General features: G+C 40.9%; 1 protein-coding gene across 6 annotated transcripts in view; it reads right to left on the reverse strand.

The window, feature by feature from the left end:
* Positions 1–298: 298 nt before the first annotated feature.
* TAFA4 (TAFA chemokine like family member 4) overlaps positions 299–16636 on the reverse strand; it is a 176697-nt gene continuing 160359 nt past the window's right edge. For 5 of the 6 annotated variants that reach the window (XM_047849063.1, XM_047849067.1, XM_047849066.1 and 2 more), the window contains 2 exons: positions 8309–8392; positions 299–726 (listed from right to left, as the gene is read on the reverse strand). In XM_047849063.1, coding sequence (XP_047705019.1) covers positions 539–726; positions 8309–8392 — 272 coding nt within the window. In that variant the 3' untranslated portion in view covers positions 299–538. Of the gene's footprint in view, positions 727–8267; positions 8393–16636 lie in introns of all 6 variants that reach the window. The other variant, XM_047849069.1, reaches the window with a different exon arrangement.

Here is a 16636-nt window from a genome sequence, read left to right on the forward strand (position 1 = left end):
TTCTTTTGTGAATATGTCATGATCAAGCTTTGGTTATAAAATATTGGAGCTGACACACTTCCTTAGCACTCAGTAAAATGGTGTACTGATGTTAAAATGTTATTTTATTTCTGCTAACCTGACAACAGAACTTAAAGTGCAAACATTGAAACGCTCTAAAGCAAAAATACAAATGCACACACAAGAACCCCACCAAGTCTATTCATTAAGATTTAGAAAATAAATTTTCTTCCCTAATCAGAGTTTTCATTGAGCTACACCTGCAAATATGTTTTGCCAAAGCATTTTGATACTTAGACCCCTTTGAAACCACTTTAATGCAAGGACTAAAGGAAAAGTTCAAAAGAAGACAGGAATAAGAACCCTGTGAACCGGTCCACGCTCCTTTGTGAAGGCAGAAAGAAACAGAAGACCCAGTGAAGATCCACTTTGAAGTCTCTGCTTTGTTCCTCCAGGGTTTCTTGGAGGTTTGGTCCTTGGGATCCAGATAGGATGTGAATTGTGTGGCAGCCCGTGGCTATAATTCAATGTAATAAAATCATGAAGCCGAGAGGGCTGGGACAGTTAAGTGAATGACACTCCGTACAGCATACTTATACAAATGTGATGTTGCTGAAATCCAAGACGATTTTCCACAAACCAGCCAGGATGGTAATCCAAATAGGAGACTTCTGCATCCTGTCGCTCCTCCCACGTTAAGCACATCTGTCTTTGCTACCGTGTTACCTAAAACAAGTAAGTGAGCATTCAGTATTTCAGCCCCACCAAAAAAGGTCCCTTCTACTACCAGACCCGTAAGTCCCTGTCTATGTCATTTGTGCACCGTTGGGCACATTGTTCCTTTATTTGTAACCCACCTCACCAAATCACCTGTTCAAATCCTTTACAGTTCTTACTTTCAGGTTGCAAAGAAAACATGCACAAAGACTTGCACAACACGATATTATGTACGTTAGCTTGGTAGAGTTCTCAAAACCCCATCAGATTAGGTACGTTCATTGCCCATCAAGTTAACTCACGCATGTTGAGCATGCTTTCTTGAAGGCACTAAATTTTTTCAAATGAATGCCAGTTAAGATCTGTGTATGTCAAGATCAAAATGCTACCTTTGTTACTTTTTAATGTAGTTAACTTTTATTTTAAAAAATAGGTTATTTTAGAAAACTGCCATAATGACTGCAGACAGATCTTCATTAAGAAGTTTACTATTTTCTCTACTTTTAAATACTTAGAATAAATCAGCAGTTTCTATCGTTTTATTTGGTAGTGTATTCTACAGGTTAGATAATCCATACACAAGCTAGAGGGAAAAAAAACCAAAAGCTTGAGATGTGAACCTGCCTATAACATAAAAAGATATTACTTGATGACAGAGTCATCCTGCCTGGTCTTTAGACCCAATCAATTATTTATTCAAACCTCAGATTTGCTGTCAATTGACATAAAGCCTTTATTTTATACATTTTACAAAAGAGTTGTTCTTTTGTTTGTGCTGGGAATACTAGAGCAAACACAACAAAAACCTGTCCTCATGGAGTTTATCTAGAATAGGGCTAGCATACTTTTTCTATAAAGGACCAGATAGTAAATACATTCACCTTGGTAGGCCATATAGTCATTGTCACAACTACTTAACTCAGCCTTTATAGCACAAAAGGAGCATAGACAAGACAGCAATGTAAACTAATGGGCACTGTTTTATCCCAATAAAATGTGAGCTGTAGACACTGAAGTTAGGATTTCATGTAATTTTCATGTTATGAATTTTTTTTCCAACCATTTAAAAGTGTACAGAGCATTCTTAGCTCACAGACCTTAGGAAAACAGGCCAAGGGCTGGATGTGGCTTTGCAAGCCACAGCTTGGTAATTCTTATTCTAGAGGAAAGGGAGGATGAAGACACAAAGAAAGGATATGTCAGAACGTGATATACGCTAGGGAGAAAAAAAAAAGATACTAAGGCCAGGTGGGTAGAAGTCTTGTGATTTCTAGAGGATTGTCAGATGAGGAGAATCTGGAGTGATGAGAGGGAGTCCTGACTACCTAGGGGGAAAAACTTAGGCCTTTCTCCACCTCAGGTACAAAAGTGAGACAAGGGGTGCATGGCTGGACTGTCAACTTAAGAGGATCAGTTTGGTAGAAGTGCTGAAAGGCAAAGCCAACAGGACAAAGGATGGAGAGAATGAGGATTCAGGAACTACTCCAGAGTCTTACTCTTGAATACCGGTCTTTTTCTGATGGGGAGGAGTATCACTGCCTGAGCTTCTTCGGCTGCTAAATGTTTAAGTAGCATCTTCTCCCTCCATTTATAGTGAAGAGTGAGTGAACCGTGAATGCCATGACCCGGTGCTTGTCCTGTGATTAACCTCATAAAATGGTGGGTACTGCCACATTAGCTCTTTCTGGATCTAAGTATAGATGGAGGATGTAATTCTCAATGCATCTTATTTAAGGAAGCTTACTTTCCATGCCCAGCTCATTGTGGAGCCAATCTCAAGTTCAATGACCAGATTCTTTAGCATTTCTTTTCCTGTAAAGTTTTCTTTTTGCTAATTGTATATGTAAGGTTCATTGTCACTTTGAAATTCGGTGGATACCACACTGCTAACATGCCAATACTAGCTCTACTCCACAGGGATCAGGAAAGACAAGACCTCAGGGGAAAGGAACCATCTCGGCTGGAACTTAAAAGACAACTAGAACTTTAGAAAAGAGAAGTGATGAATGAGGTAGCAGTGGGGGTATGGAAATACATGGTCTATTGGGGGAGTCACATTTAGGGGTTGACCTCAAGATGCTTACACTCTATTTTCTGTTACCCATGGGGATCCATTGATGGTCTCTCACCAAGGAGAAACCTGGGCAAGGAATTTACCCTGGAAACACAGAAAACAGCACTACAGCAAAAACAGAGCAGGTGTGGGGCCCGGTTAAATGACAATCAATGGATGAAGCACTTTTTAAGAATGGTTTGCCCCATCCCAGACTTACTATACCAGACTATCCAAGGAGTGTGGCTCAAAACAGTGGGTACGAGGACCTCCTAGGATGAGTTTTCTGAAGCTACTGTTACCATTAAATAATTATTATGATAATGCAGCAAAAGAGAATGAAGATGATTCATAGCGGTAGCCTAAGAAACAGAGAAAGGTACCGTTCACAGGGTGTTTTCAGGCAGATACCATAAGAACGGGTCATCTTAGATCTTAAGGGTAAGAGATGGTATAGCAGAGAAAGCCTCATTTAACTCTTCTCTCTCATTTTCTAATATGAAATACTAGAAGCATGCAGAGAATGCAAACTTAGAAGAAGTAAATGCAGTAAGAGAATCAGGTAGGATGCTTGCCAAGAGCTACCAGAAAAAAATACATTTGGATCCAGTTAATTCTTTGCTATGGGGGACCCCTCCTATGCGTTTTAAGATTTTTACAACCTGTCTGAACAACCCCCATTCCCACAACGTGTGGCAACTAAAAATGACCCTTGATGGAAAAACTGCCCCCGGTTGAGAACGGCTCCAAAGGCATAGCCCTTAGATGTTGGAAAAATAAAAACCTTAAACATCTAAAATTTCTTGAAATTCACTACGATTTATTTCCAAACATCAAATAGCCCTGGACAGTGGCTGGCTTTAGTGCTGAGACAACATTGTGTGCAATTGTTCGGAGCTTTAACACGAACGACTCCAAATGAAGACGAGGAAAACTGAGGCAGAATGACAGTGAAAGTTGTATTTTTCCAGAAGAACTGGTAGGTGAATGCTCTCTGCGAACACCAAAAGCTATCCAGGCACAATAAACTCACTGCCAACCTTTTACACCTGGAACAGACAGCATGGCTTCCTAGGAAACTGTCCCCCTTGTTTTCTGATCTTCATCTAAATCTGTTAATCTCTCAACTTGACTGCTCTCTTCATATTTGCATTTAAATGAAAAATAAAATTCTGACATAGGTCTCTTACTGCAGATCATCTTTTTAGCCTTTCCACGTGTTGATGTTGGTGTGCAGGAACTATTTAAGGAAAATGAAAACTATTTTGTCATACAGTTAATATCCCCCCTAGAACTGTAATCCCTCAACCGGTGTAGGACTGCTGTCTCACTTATGGGTAAGGTTAGTATCTATTTTATGAAAAAGAGAATCTCAGGGCACCAAGTTCTTCCCAGAAGCCAGTCACACCTCCACAAATGAATCTGCTCTATGTTCATAAGAACCATAAAAGACATAAAATGTTTTATGCAGTTCAAGCCACAATGAGTTGGATTAATAAAGGAAACAAAGTTTTACTACTTTGAGATTATTCTCAAGTGTCATATCACTAAAAAAAAAAAAAAGCAGCTAAGTGTCATTATGGCTTAGGGAACTGTATTGTGTTTCTACAACTTTTAGAATTTCCAAATGAAATGTCACTACTGTTGAGGTTTTAGCTAGAGCAAACTTATATTCCCAGCAGACGGAGCTAAAATGCCCCTAAAGGTCTGCTTCCTGCAAATGCTCTAACTGCACACAAATAGAGAGGGAGCCTCCCCAGCAAGAGACTACTTAGACACATTCTTTTCCGGAACATAGTTGGCTTGTGTTCATGGTCTTGTTTTATATTTACGTATAAGAATCAATACAAGAATAATCTTCCAAATGTTATTTCTTTGTCCACAAGAAATAGGATAAGAAGACATTTTTATCATTGATGGATCTAATATGCTAGCTCCTTGGCAGCTCCAACATTTTTATTCAGGAAGGGAAGGGGGAAAAGGGGCTGAAAAGGGCCAGGGTGGGGGGAAGGATAGTGTTATTATTTTAAGGCAGGGTTTGCTTAGCAAGCACACTTGGGTGTATATAGACTGGAAGTTAATTAGAAATGATGGGGAATGCTAACCTCTTTTGTCCACCAACAAGGGACTCCATGAACGTCCACTGCTGTGGATATAAAAGCATACACGGGCATACCTCAGAGATACAGCAGGTTTGGCTCCAGACCACCCCAGTAAAGCAAGTATTGCCATAAAGCAAATAGCACAACAAAATGAGTATCACCAGAAAGCATGCCAAATTAATTTTTTGGTTTCCCAGTGCATGTAAGAGTTATGTTTACACAACACTGTAGTATGTTAAGTGTGCAACATTTGGTCTAAAAAAGCAATGTACCAGCCTTAGTTTAAAAATACTTCATTGCTAAAAAATGCTATCATCTGAGCTTTCAGCCAGTCATAATCTTTTTAACCGTGGAGGGCCTTGCCCTCTGTGTTGATGGCACTGACTAATCAGGGTGGCGGTTGCTAAGGGTTGGGGTGATGTTGACGGACTCTTCCTTTCATGAATGCTTTCTCTAGAGCACGCCATGCTGTTTGATAGCATTTTACCCACAAAACTTCTTTCAACATGGGAGTCAAGCCTCTAAAACCCTGCCATTGCCTTTCTCAACTAAGTTGATGTCGTATTCTAAGTCTTTTGTTGTTAGGTCAACAATCTTCAGAGCATCTTCGTTAGGAGTAGGTTCCATCTCAAGAAACTACCTTCTTTGCTCCACCCTAAGAAGCACGTCTTCATCTCTTAAGATTTCTCATGACATGGCAGCAATTCAGTCCCATCTTCAGGCTCCATTTCTAGTTCTTTTGCTGTTTCTGCCACATCCACAGTTACTTCCTCTACTGAAGACGTGAACCCCCCAAAGCTGTCCATGTGTGTTAAAAGCAACTTCTTCCAAATTCCTGTTAATTCTGACCTCTTTCCAGGAATGAGAAATGTTCTTCATGGCATCTAGAATGCCCAGATCAATCACAGGAATCACTACCTGTGGCAGCTATAGCCTGATGAAAGTCAAAATAACATCCATTCTGCAGCCCATGGATCAAGAAGTCATTTTCGCAGGCATGAAAACATTAATCTCATAGTCTATCTCCATCAGAGCTCTTGGGTGACGAGGTAGATTGTTCCGAAAGGAATCTTTTTTATAAACAAGAGGTCTCAATAGTGGGTTTTAAATATTCAGTAAACCAAGTTGTAAACTGACGGGCTGTCATCTAGGCTTTGTTCCGCTTGTAGAGCAGACAGAGTAGATTGAGCCTAATTCTTAAGGACCCTAGGAGTTTTTGGAATGGTAAATGAGCCCTGTCTGTAGCCTAAAGTTACCAGCTGCATTAGCCCCCTAACAAGACAGTCAGCCTGTCTAGGCACTGACTTCTCCTCTCTAGCTATGAAAGTTCTAGATGGCATCTCCTTTCAACAGAAGGCTGTTTTGTCTACAATGAAAATCGGCTGTTTTGAGTAGCCACCTTCATTGTCTTAGCTACAACTTCTAGATAACTTGCTGCTTCACCTTGCACTTGTATGTTATGGAGATGGCTTCTTTGCTAAACCTCATTGACCAACATCTGTTAGCTGCAGACTTTTCTTCTGTACCTTCATAGAATTAAAGAGTTAGGACCTTGGTCAGGATCAGACTTTGGTTTAAGGGAATATTGTGGCTAGATGGAGGTTTTATTCAGATCACTAAAACTGTCTCCATGGAAGGGGTTCACTGGAGTAGTTTTTTTAAATGTCCTTCATGAGTTTTGCCTTTGTATTCACAGTTTGGCTACCTGTGTTAGGCCTCCCGACTAAGCTTAATCACTTCTAGCTTCTGACTTACAGTCAGAAACATGTGATTCTTCCCCTCACTGGAACACTTCGAGGCCCCTGTAGGGTTATTAATTGGCCCACTTTCAATATCGTTGTGTGTTGGGAAATAAGGAGGGCCAAGGAGAGGAAGAGAGGGGAACTGAACACACAAAGGGGTGCCACCCTAAACTTACAATAGTACCATCAGTGATCACTGATAACCATAGCAAATAATGAAAGGATTTGAAATACTGTGAGAATTACCAAAATGTGACAGAGAGACACCAAGTGAGCCAGTGCTATTGGAAAAAATGATGCCAACAGACTTGCTTGACACGAGGTTGTCACTAATCTTCAATTTGTACAAACAACAACAAACCATAAAAACAGTATGTGCAAAGCACAATAAAACGAGATATGTCTTTATCAGGTCATTTAGTCACCTTTATATTACTAACAAAAGTTGACAATTATACTACTGCTGATCTTGTATTTGATGCCAGCTAAAATTTATCTTTATAGTTGTTTATAAAAGGTTATCATTGTTCTAAATTTATTCTTTCATTAGAATGACCAATTTTATTACTTTTTTTCAATTTTATTACTTTCTATTCAAAAAAGTTATTGGGACTATGAAGGTAGCTGAAAACCGACATGAGCCCTGACTTCACAGGTCTGTTCTTAGAACACTCTAGGTACTAAAAACCTAACTATACCTTTCCATGGAAAGTATAACCATAGTAAATGTTGAAAGATAGAGGAGACATGAATCCTGTCAGTGATGGATTCTAAAGAAATAATGGTTAAGGAGTAAAGAAGGGAGGGAAGCACATTCCATGAAGAACACCTTTCTCTGCAATTGCAAAGGCACCATGGTAAGAGGTACTAACAGAAGACTGAAACAAACAAACAAACAAAAGAATGATGGGATGTGGCTTGCCAGGTTATTTATTAAGACCCAGATAGGCAGGCAGGCAGACTAGCTAGGAATATCTGCATTTCACAAATGTGATTGTGGTCATCATATGGAGAATGACCTAAAAAGGGAGCGTGAGTGGATGTGAGGTATCAACATGAGACACAGTGGGGACAGGACCACTGTTGTAAGGATGGTGACCAACGCTCAAGGAGGGAGGTGGAAATAACAAGCGCAGGGACTAGTAACGGACTGGACATAGAGAGGTAAGGAAGAAGTAAGATTTTGGGCTCAAGAACTGGGTAGACACTGGTAGACTTCTGAAAGTGTGGGGACTAGAAAGCACATCCTTGGAAGAGACAACTCTTGACTTAAATCCAAGTGTTATATAAGTCTTACTCCTCACAGGAAGTATCCCTCCTTGAGCAAATCATCTGGATGTGGAATCTCACCATGCTGTTTGGATACTGCTGGCTGTCGACTCTGATTCCTTTATTTTAAAGTGGGCTCCCGAAGGAGCTGCAATGAATTGAGTGACTCATCCAGCAAGTCCCTGTTCCATATGATCTGACATAAAGGGTGATATTAGGCAATGGGCTTTTCAAAAGGCCAAAGTAATGGGACGGTACCAGCCAGGGAGGTTTATCAACATAAAATAGCGTCGCTGGTGGTGCCAGGAAAAACTGAAGGGGGGACACCACATAGTTAATAACCTGGGGAAGTTTTAAATGAGAGTTGTGTTTGTCTATACTTGCCTTTGTAGTTTTGACTTTATTGCCACTGCTACAGGACCAACCTGAGTAATCTGGCAGCACTTTACAATCCTCTCCTTCCAAGCAAGGATTCATGTGGCACCACCACTTCTGAATCACGATGGAAGCTGGAAAACAAAGGCCAGTGTTTGTGAAGGTGTTTCTTCCTCCAAATAGGGACGACATGAAGCTCAGCCACATGCTCTAGAAAACAGTGAGATCCCAAGCTTTACAACATGCCTGGGTATGAATTTGGCTGGGCTTTTTTTTTTTTCCCCGCCCATGACCTTAGGCTATTTAACTCCTCTTGGACTCACTTTCTTCATCTGTAACATGGGGATAAAAATAGAACCTCACCACAGATGTCAAGAAGATAAAGGTAATCCACAGCAAAGTCTTGGCTAACCATGGACCAGTCACTGGGTTGTCAGAAAATGTTAGCTACTGGTGTGGTCATCATTTTGTAGGTTACAACAGTGCATACTGAGCTGGCAAAGTCAGTACATTTGACGGGCTTTGTTGCCAGTGGCACAGATTAAAAACAGTAAATGTTTCCATCACAGAGGGGTTCATCTCTCCATGCCAGTCCAGCAAGTGGTGGAATAACTCCTTCAACTCAACAGCTGGAAGCCAAGTAAAAGTTGGCGAGCCTGGTACTCCCTCACATGCCCACATCCTAGGCTTGTTCTCTCACCTGGGAATTCTCTTTCCTCCTTACCCCATCATCCCTGCTGACATCTACCAGTAAGAATTCTCTAGGTGTGGACGCAGACTACGAGAAGTTAAGGAAACTCCATCAACTTGGCCAGGTATTCTCACAGAGTCAAAGGACAAAAGGGAATGTGATTCATATTTAAAGGTGGGCCCAGCCAGAAGGCTGGTATGGATCAAAGATCTAGGGCTGCAGGTAGGGTGTGTGGATTAAGGGAGATGGGGTGGCTGAGCCCTGTTTCTCTCTTGTTTTTATTTTTTTTTAAAGTTTGTTTATTTTTGAGAGAGACAGAGACAGTGTGAGTGGAGGAGGGGTGGAGAGAGAGAATCCCAAGCAGGCTCCATGCTGCCACCGCAGAGCCTAATGTAAAGCTGGAACTCATGAAACTGTGAGATCGTAACCTGAGCTGAAACCAAGAGTCAGACACTTAACTGACAGAGCCACCCAGGCACGCAGAGCTCTGTTTTTCTGTTGAAATAGCAGCACTTAGGTAAAAAAACATACCTCAATGGATGTGACTTAAACTACCATGTCTTGGGAAGTATGAACTCAATTTCAAGCAAATCTTGAGAATTCCTAATAGCTAGTTTTTACTGAGGGTCAGTCATCCTGCTAAATGTATTTCCTTCATTTTATGGAGAAGAAAAGGCTGAGGCTCAAAGTCACACTGGGCAAACAGCACTGCAACAGAGGCATTCGACCACTGGAGCCCCCTCATCAACCCTTGTTGTATTCATACCCCTCTCGCACACCAGTGAGCTGTAGTAGAAACAATTAGAGGTATACAGGCAGTAACAACAGTAGATAATACAGCAAGCTCATGCATTAAAAACTCTTCTCCTGTCAGGCAACAGCACTATGGCAGGATTAGGGCACAGGACCATTTCATTATCAGCTGAAATGGCCAGACACTGTGTTTACTCTACACGAAACCACCATTCCTTATTCTGGCCCAATACTGTGCTACTATCAGATTAGAGTCCCATTAAAACCAATAATCCCTAAATGAGGCACAATTGTGATCTAGAAAAACCATACGTTAGAAGGTGCCAACACTGAGAAAGGAATATAGCTCTATGGGTTACTTATTTTGGCAGAAACTGCCAATGAACTTGAGTAGACAGAGACAGTCGGGTGAAGTTGCAGAAAGCTGTATGCTCTTCAGTCACAAACATTATAGAAATCTCACCTTAAAACTGGGTGGAGCTTTGTTATTTGCAAAGCCCCTTTCTATACCGTTGCTCTTTTGATTGTCCCAACAACCTTCAGCAGCAGGAAGAAGAGGCAGATGGTTCCGGAAATAAAAACAAGAGCCTTCCACAAAGCAAGTAAAATGAGAGAGGAGGTATGAGAACCTAGGCTTCTTCCTCTTGATCTGTAAGTCTTTCGACTGTACCACAATTTACAATAATAGTTTAGGTTACCATAGGCTACACAGAGTTTGACCAGATTCAGTGTGCTGACCAGTCCTTCATTATTTTCTGAATACCTCAGGTTGGTCCCAAGTGGATATAAAGATAAATAAGAGATGGTTCCCAACCCTCAATTTGAAAATTCCATCTGCAGGACTGCAAAAGTTATATAAATGTTGACAGAGCTTAGTTATATTTACACAGAGTTACAGCTGAATTTAAAATACTTTTTTTTATCTTTAAAACAGTTTTCTTAGGCAGATTCTCTGTCACTCAGCAGTGGCAACCTGACAGGTGTCAGGGCTTCATGGAGGATTCCAAAGAGGCCCAGACAGATGACAAGTGATTTGTGGAAGTGAAGACACTTGGCGCTTTGAGACAGGGAGTGGCCCACCAGAAAGCCAGGAGGAGGTCCATGTGGCTGCAGTGAGGGGTCAGCAGAAAAGCAAAGGACAGTCAGCTGAGCAAGGTGGTCTGAGAAGCAACCTTCAGGGGCTCTTAATGTCAATTCCAGATTAGACTTGATTTCCCAAGCAGAAGGGAGCTATGGAAAGTTTCTAGTAAGGTGGTTCCACAACCAAGGGAAAACTGTGTGCCCAGGAGAGCTAGTCTGGCAGGTGATAAACCATTGGGGACAAAAAGGAGTCTGAAAGAGACAAAGTGAGGCATAAGTTGAGAAATCTGGGCATAAATTCCCTACAGAGGAAATAATTTGATTCTTTCTATCTCAACTTCACAGCAGAGAAATACAAGCCCTTATTGGCCTCATGGGGTCCCAAGATAATTCTGATGCCAAATCTAGAAAAGGAGCTTGAGGGGATTTAAAAAAATGTCAATTCTTAACTATAGAAAAGAGTAAAATAGTTTCAGAATACTTTAAAAATGTAAATTTATTGAAATAAAATAACAAAGCATGGAAGATCGAGCTCTTGTGAAATTATTTACCAGTTTTCTTTCATTTAACTGGAAAATGTGATTTTTCTGAAGACAGATTCACAGTAGGTTCCTTAAAATAGACTTTAAATTTCAGGATAGGTTGCTATTTGCTTGAAAAAAAATCATTTTCATATCTTAGTGAATACGTGGGACCCTAAAAGTGTGTTAAAGACTTACTTAACAACAAATACTCTTTCAGAAAGGAAACCTTCACAAGAAGCACCAGAGTAGCCACAAGAAAAGTTTCCAGTTCCTTAATGGGTTAAAGACTGACTAAAGAACTCACAGCTAAAGTGAGGACCATTTAAGGGTTTCACCCACCAGTGAATAAGGTGATTAAAAAGTCCAGAAGTCCGGGCATCTGGGTGTCTCAGTGGGTTGAGCATCCAACTTCAGCTCAGGTCATGATCTCACAGCTCATGGCTTCAAGCCCCCTGTCCGGCTATGTGCTGACAGCTCAGAGCCTGGAGCCCACCTGGGATTCTGTGGCTCCCTCTGCCCCTCCCCCTGCTGGTGCTCTCTCTCTCAAAAATAAACAAACATTAAAAAAAATCTTTAGAAAAAAGCCCAGAAGGTCAAGCTCTGAGTGCGTACTGAGCTCAGCTTTGGGTGGAAACAAAGGACCCAGGAGCAGGATTTTGTTAAAATAACTCTTGAGAACATCTGCCCACTTAACTGAGCCTTGTCTCCATAGGAAAATAAGTTTGTAGGAGGTATCTATTTTATCCTGTTATAAAATTTCATAATGAGAAAGTGTCTTGTCACTTCTATTTTTAAAATAAAATTCTTTAGAAAGCCCCATGCCTTCCTGACTTATGAAAATACAAAACATCCCTATCTTCAAGCTGCCAACCTGTAATGAATTTCTAGTTTTATGCAGAAAGAAGACAAAAAAAACGCAAACCAAAACAAAACAAAAAACTCTGAAGCTCTGCTTTCATGGTAGTGACTAGTGTTTTCTGTAATGCTGTTTTCTAGGTGAAAATATAATGGGACCAATTAGCTATTTCGTTCCTGGTACATTTCCTGTCCTCTCTGTTGCATAAAGTAGATTGAGATTTTTTTCTATTCCTTGTCCCAATTAAATTTTACTCCATGACATAAAACACAATATGTATTCATATAGCTATTTACATAAACCCACCTTTGAGTAAGACTACCAACAAACAGGCTCACTTCTCAGGAGGTGGTCTTCCATTTTTTGTCTTAGTTCAGTTGTATTTACGCCCAGTTAAGCTTTTCTAAAGAAAAGGGCACTTTGACGCTGAAACTACAGACAGAAAGGTGAAGAACACATCTTCCTAGAATACGGATGTCTTAAAAATAGAAACGATCACAAAAATATGCTCTGAGTGTCTAATATACTTAGCTACTTTGTTCTTAACATTGTCATTTCAAGATGCTCTTGGCGAATTAACCTTAAACAAAGGTTTATTAACTTTAAGCCGTTGGTTAACTTTAAAGGTAGGCAGGTGGGAAGACCTGCCAATTTAGATTTGTTATTTCAAGAAAAGAAGCCATTCCAACCTGACCCAGGTAACATGCAAAAAGGCAGTGCTAAGAACACGATTTTTTGTTCAAGAACCTTTCACTTGTTCACACACTTCACATATAACAAGGTACTGTTTTTTCCGCAAAGTACACAGAGTACTGACTGAAGCTGTGGATAAATATGTACAGAACGATCTTTTGGGATCTAGGTTTGTCTTCTAAACTACGTGCAAGCTCACACAGTACAACCATGTACGGCAGGGACCTGCCTCTAAGGCAGAGTTACTTGATCGTAGCCCTTTAGAGACCCCATAATTCTCGATTGTATGGGGTATACGTGCAAATGATAACGCTGTCACCAGCATCCCTGGCCTCAACCCACGAGATGCCAGTAGCACGCTCTCCCCCAGTATACAACCCAAAGTATTTCCAGACATCATCAAATATCCCTAGGATGGCCAAAATTACCCCTGGTTAAGAAACATTGATCGAGGTGGGGTGCCTGGGTGGGTCGGTTAAAGGTCTGACTCTTTCTCACCATTGGTTGAGTGTGAGCCATGCAAGGGTCTCTGCACTGACAGTGCAGAGCCTGCTTGGGATTCGGTCTCTCCCCTTCTCTGCCCCTCCCCCACTTGCACGCACTCTCTCTCTCTCAAAAATAAAGGGGCGCCTGGGTGGTTCAGTCAGCTAAGCATCCAATTTCAGCTCAGGTCATCATGCTGCGGTCCACCGTCCACGGGTTCGAGCCCCAGTCCAGTTCTGTGCAGACAGCTCGGAGTCTGAAGCCTGCTTCGGATTGTGTCTCCCTCTCTCTGCCCGTCCACCCAACTTGCACGGTTTCTCTCTCTTGCAAAATAATAAACATGAAAAAAAAATTTTTAACTCTGGTTACGGAGATGTACTCAGCCCATGATGAGAAGCTGAGCTGGTTCATGAGACTTCATTAAAGCTTTGGCTGGTGAAAATAATCCCAATACATGGTAAATACAATGCCATCTCTACTCCTTATCTTCCCTCCTGCCTCCACTGTGGCCAATCCCCCAAGACGAAAATTTGCATCATCTCTCTCTGAATCTGTTTCTCTGGCTCACTCTCACTGCTCTCTCTCCCACACACAAATCCTGGCTACTCCAGGGCTCACCCTGAAACCTATGCTGACAACCTATCTGACCCGTCAAATTCAGAGATCACATCGTTCCTTTTCCTGAATTTTAGGGTATTTGAGATCAACCTTGCTCCTTGAATACAAATTCCCCAAAGGCAGGAATTAAATCCTAAAATTTGCGTTGACGGCAGGTCTCTAATAGCAAAGGCTCTGCCTGCATCTCCAGCCTCAACTATGACCACCTCAGAGCCCAAACGAGCTGCTTCTAGTTCCCATGGTCACCCTGCTCATCCTGACATGCTTTACCCTGCTACACCACTTAGTTCCCCTCCTGCCTGGTGAAATCAGACCCAGTGCTTCTCACTGGATGTCATCCCTGACCCCACATCTGCTTACTCTTCAAGTACCTTATTTCCTAGAGTTTGTCTCTCTTTACCCATAAACTGAGCTCCTTGAAAGCAGGGCCAGGGTCCCATTAACATGCTATCCCCCAGCACCTAGGACATGCCAGGTACAATGTGCTAAGTTAAAATATAATGAACCAATGTATGCAGCGTGCACATCCTTCCAACCTCCCCCAGTGCTTCTGTAAAGTACACCTTGTTGTCATTCACCCTACCGCCACTGGGAAAAACTCAGAAACCCACTTTGTCTTTCAGGTGGCATCATGGAACACAGCCAGTCACAAAACCTTGTGAAATCACATCTTGAAGACAGACTCTGTAACTTATCACACAGTCCATAAAGCCAAGCAAGTTGTCTACAATATGAACAGGAATTCTAGGCCTTAACTAAGTAATCTGTGACATCTCAGAAAACAAACTGGGGCATCAGAAGAAGAAAAAAAATAGCTGCCTCCCATTTCTCAGCTTTTATTAGTCTTTTTTGAACCCAATGTTTAGAAAGCATTCACTCTTACAAAATAAATGATGCTTCACCATAGTACACATTTATCCCGTTTTATCATAAAGCATTCAGCATTATCTCTGTAGAGTGGTATTTTGATAAAAGTGAAGAATACAGTTCCCGTCATTAAACAGCTTCGTATATTTGGCAGTTGAAGATTCAAATGGAAACATGCTCACCAACCACATAGTTGTTTGCTGTAGGAACCAAGTAACCTTGGCTATAATCAAGTAATTTCCCACCCCTCTGCCCAAATCCCCAATGTGTGGGGCAGACACATTTCAACAATACAGGATTTTATAAGTTAATTATAACTAAGAAAAAAAAGAACTTATTGGAGGAAAAACAACAGCTAATTTTTCTCCCTTTTTAACTAATAAAAGCTATGATTTTATGGAAAAGCAATGGAAACACAAGGTAAGTATCTGTGCTCTAGATTAACAGAAATGCGTAAGGAGATTCCACTTTCTATGTCAACATTAATTAATGCCCTGCTCCAATGTCTTCTCGCTTTTGTTTTAATTTAAATGTAAATTCAAGTGAATTTTATATTTTAGATCCTCTCCACATTCTTATTGACAAATATGAAAAGAGGAACGGATCAGCAGAGACTAGGTCTTCCACAAACCAACTAGCAGCATGATCCTGCATAATTATTGTGGGATAAAGATTATTATGGGATAAAGCTAAAAAGCCCTAATGGAAGCATTCAAATAATGAATAGAAGATCAGGGGGATATGAAAACAGACACATATTCTAACTAGAGCCTAAACTACGACTTTCCAACATCTCCTCTGTGACTTTGATCCAATAAACATTTATTGAACACTGACTGTTTGCCAGGCTAGGCTAGGTGCAGGGGACACAAATATTAACACACAATCATAATCCTATCCTTCAGAATTTGGTTATTCTCTGGATACAAATGTTGTATTCATGAGCTACATATGTACATACAGCTAATCCTGCAATGTTCAATAGAGAAGCTTCTAGTTACAAGTTCCAATTTAAATTTAAATCCATACCAGTAACATCTCAAATGCTCAATAGCCACATGTGGTTAGTGGTTACCAATGTTAGTGGACATACGTGCATCAACACATCTAGCTGAGATATACAGAAAAAATATATACATCATCACAGAATGTTCTACTGAACCAACTCTGCTCAGATACCAAATAATTGATCTCTATTACTTACTCATCGTATGACACTAAGGAAATCATTTAGTTAGCATATGAGTCTCTTTGTCTTGACACAGACACAACTAAAATGTCCTGCAGTAGATGAACAGCTAAACAAATTATTACCCAGCCATTCAATGAAATGCTAATCAAGCGAGTAAAAAAAAAATAATAATAAAAGAAAAACAGCAAAACAAAACAAAAAACAGGTCAATAGGTACCAGCACACAAAGATCTCATCAACATAATAATAACAAGTTGGATTAAGAAGTACATGGGGCGCCTGGGTGGCGCAGTCGGTTGAGCGTCCGACTTCAGCCAGGTCACGATCTCGCGGTCCGTGGGTTCGAGCCCCGTGTCGGGCTCTGGGCTGATGGCTCAGAGCCTGGAGCCTGTTTCCGATTCTGTGTCTCCCTCTCTCTCTCTGCCCCTCCCCTGTTCATGCTCTGTCTCTCTCTGTCCCAAAAATAAATAAACGTTGAAAAAAAAATTAAAAAAAAAAAAAAAAAAAGAAGTACACAATATTGGTGGAGGGACCAAGATGGCAGAACAGCATGGAAGGTTTTTTTTTTGTTTTTGGGTTTGTTTTTTTTTGCATCTCTCATCCATGAAATACAGCCAGATC

The sequence above is a fragment of the Prionailurus viverrinus genome, chromosome A2, assembly GCF_022837055.1.
Source record: "Prionailurus viverrinus isolate Anna chromosome A2, UM_Priviv_1.0, whole genome shotgun sequence".
Taxonomy (NCBI): domain Eukaryota; kingdom Metazoa; phylum Chordata; class Mammalia; order Carnivora; family Felidae; genus Prionailurus; species Prionailurus viverrinus.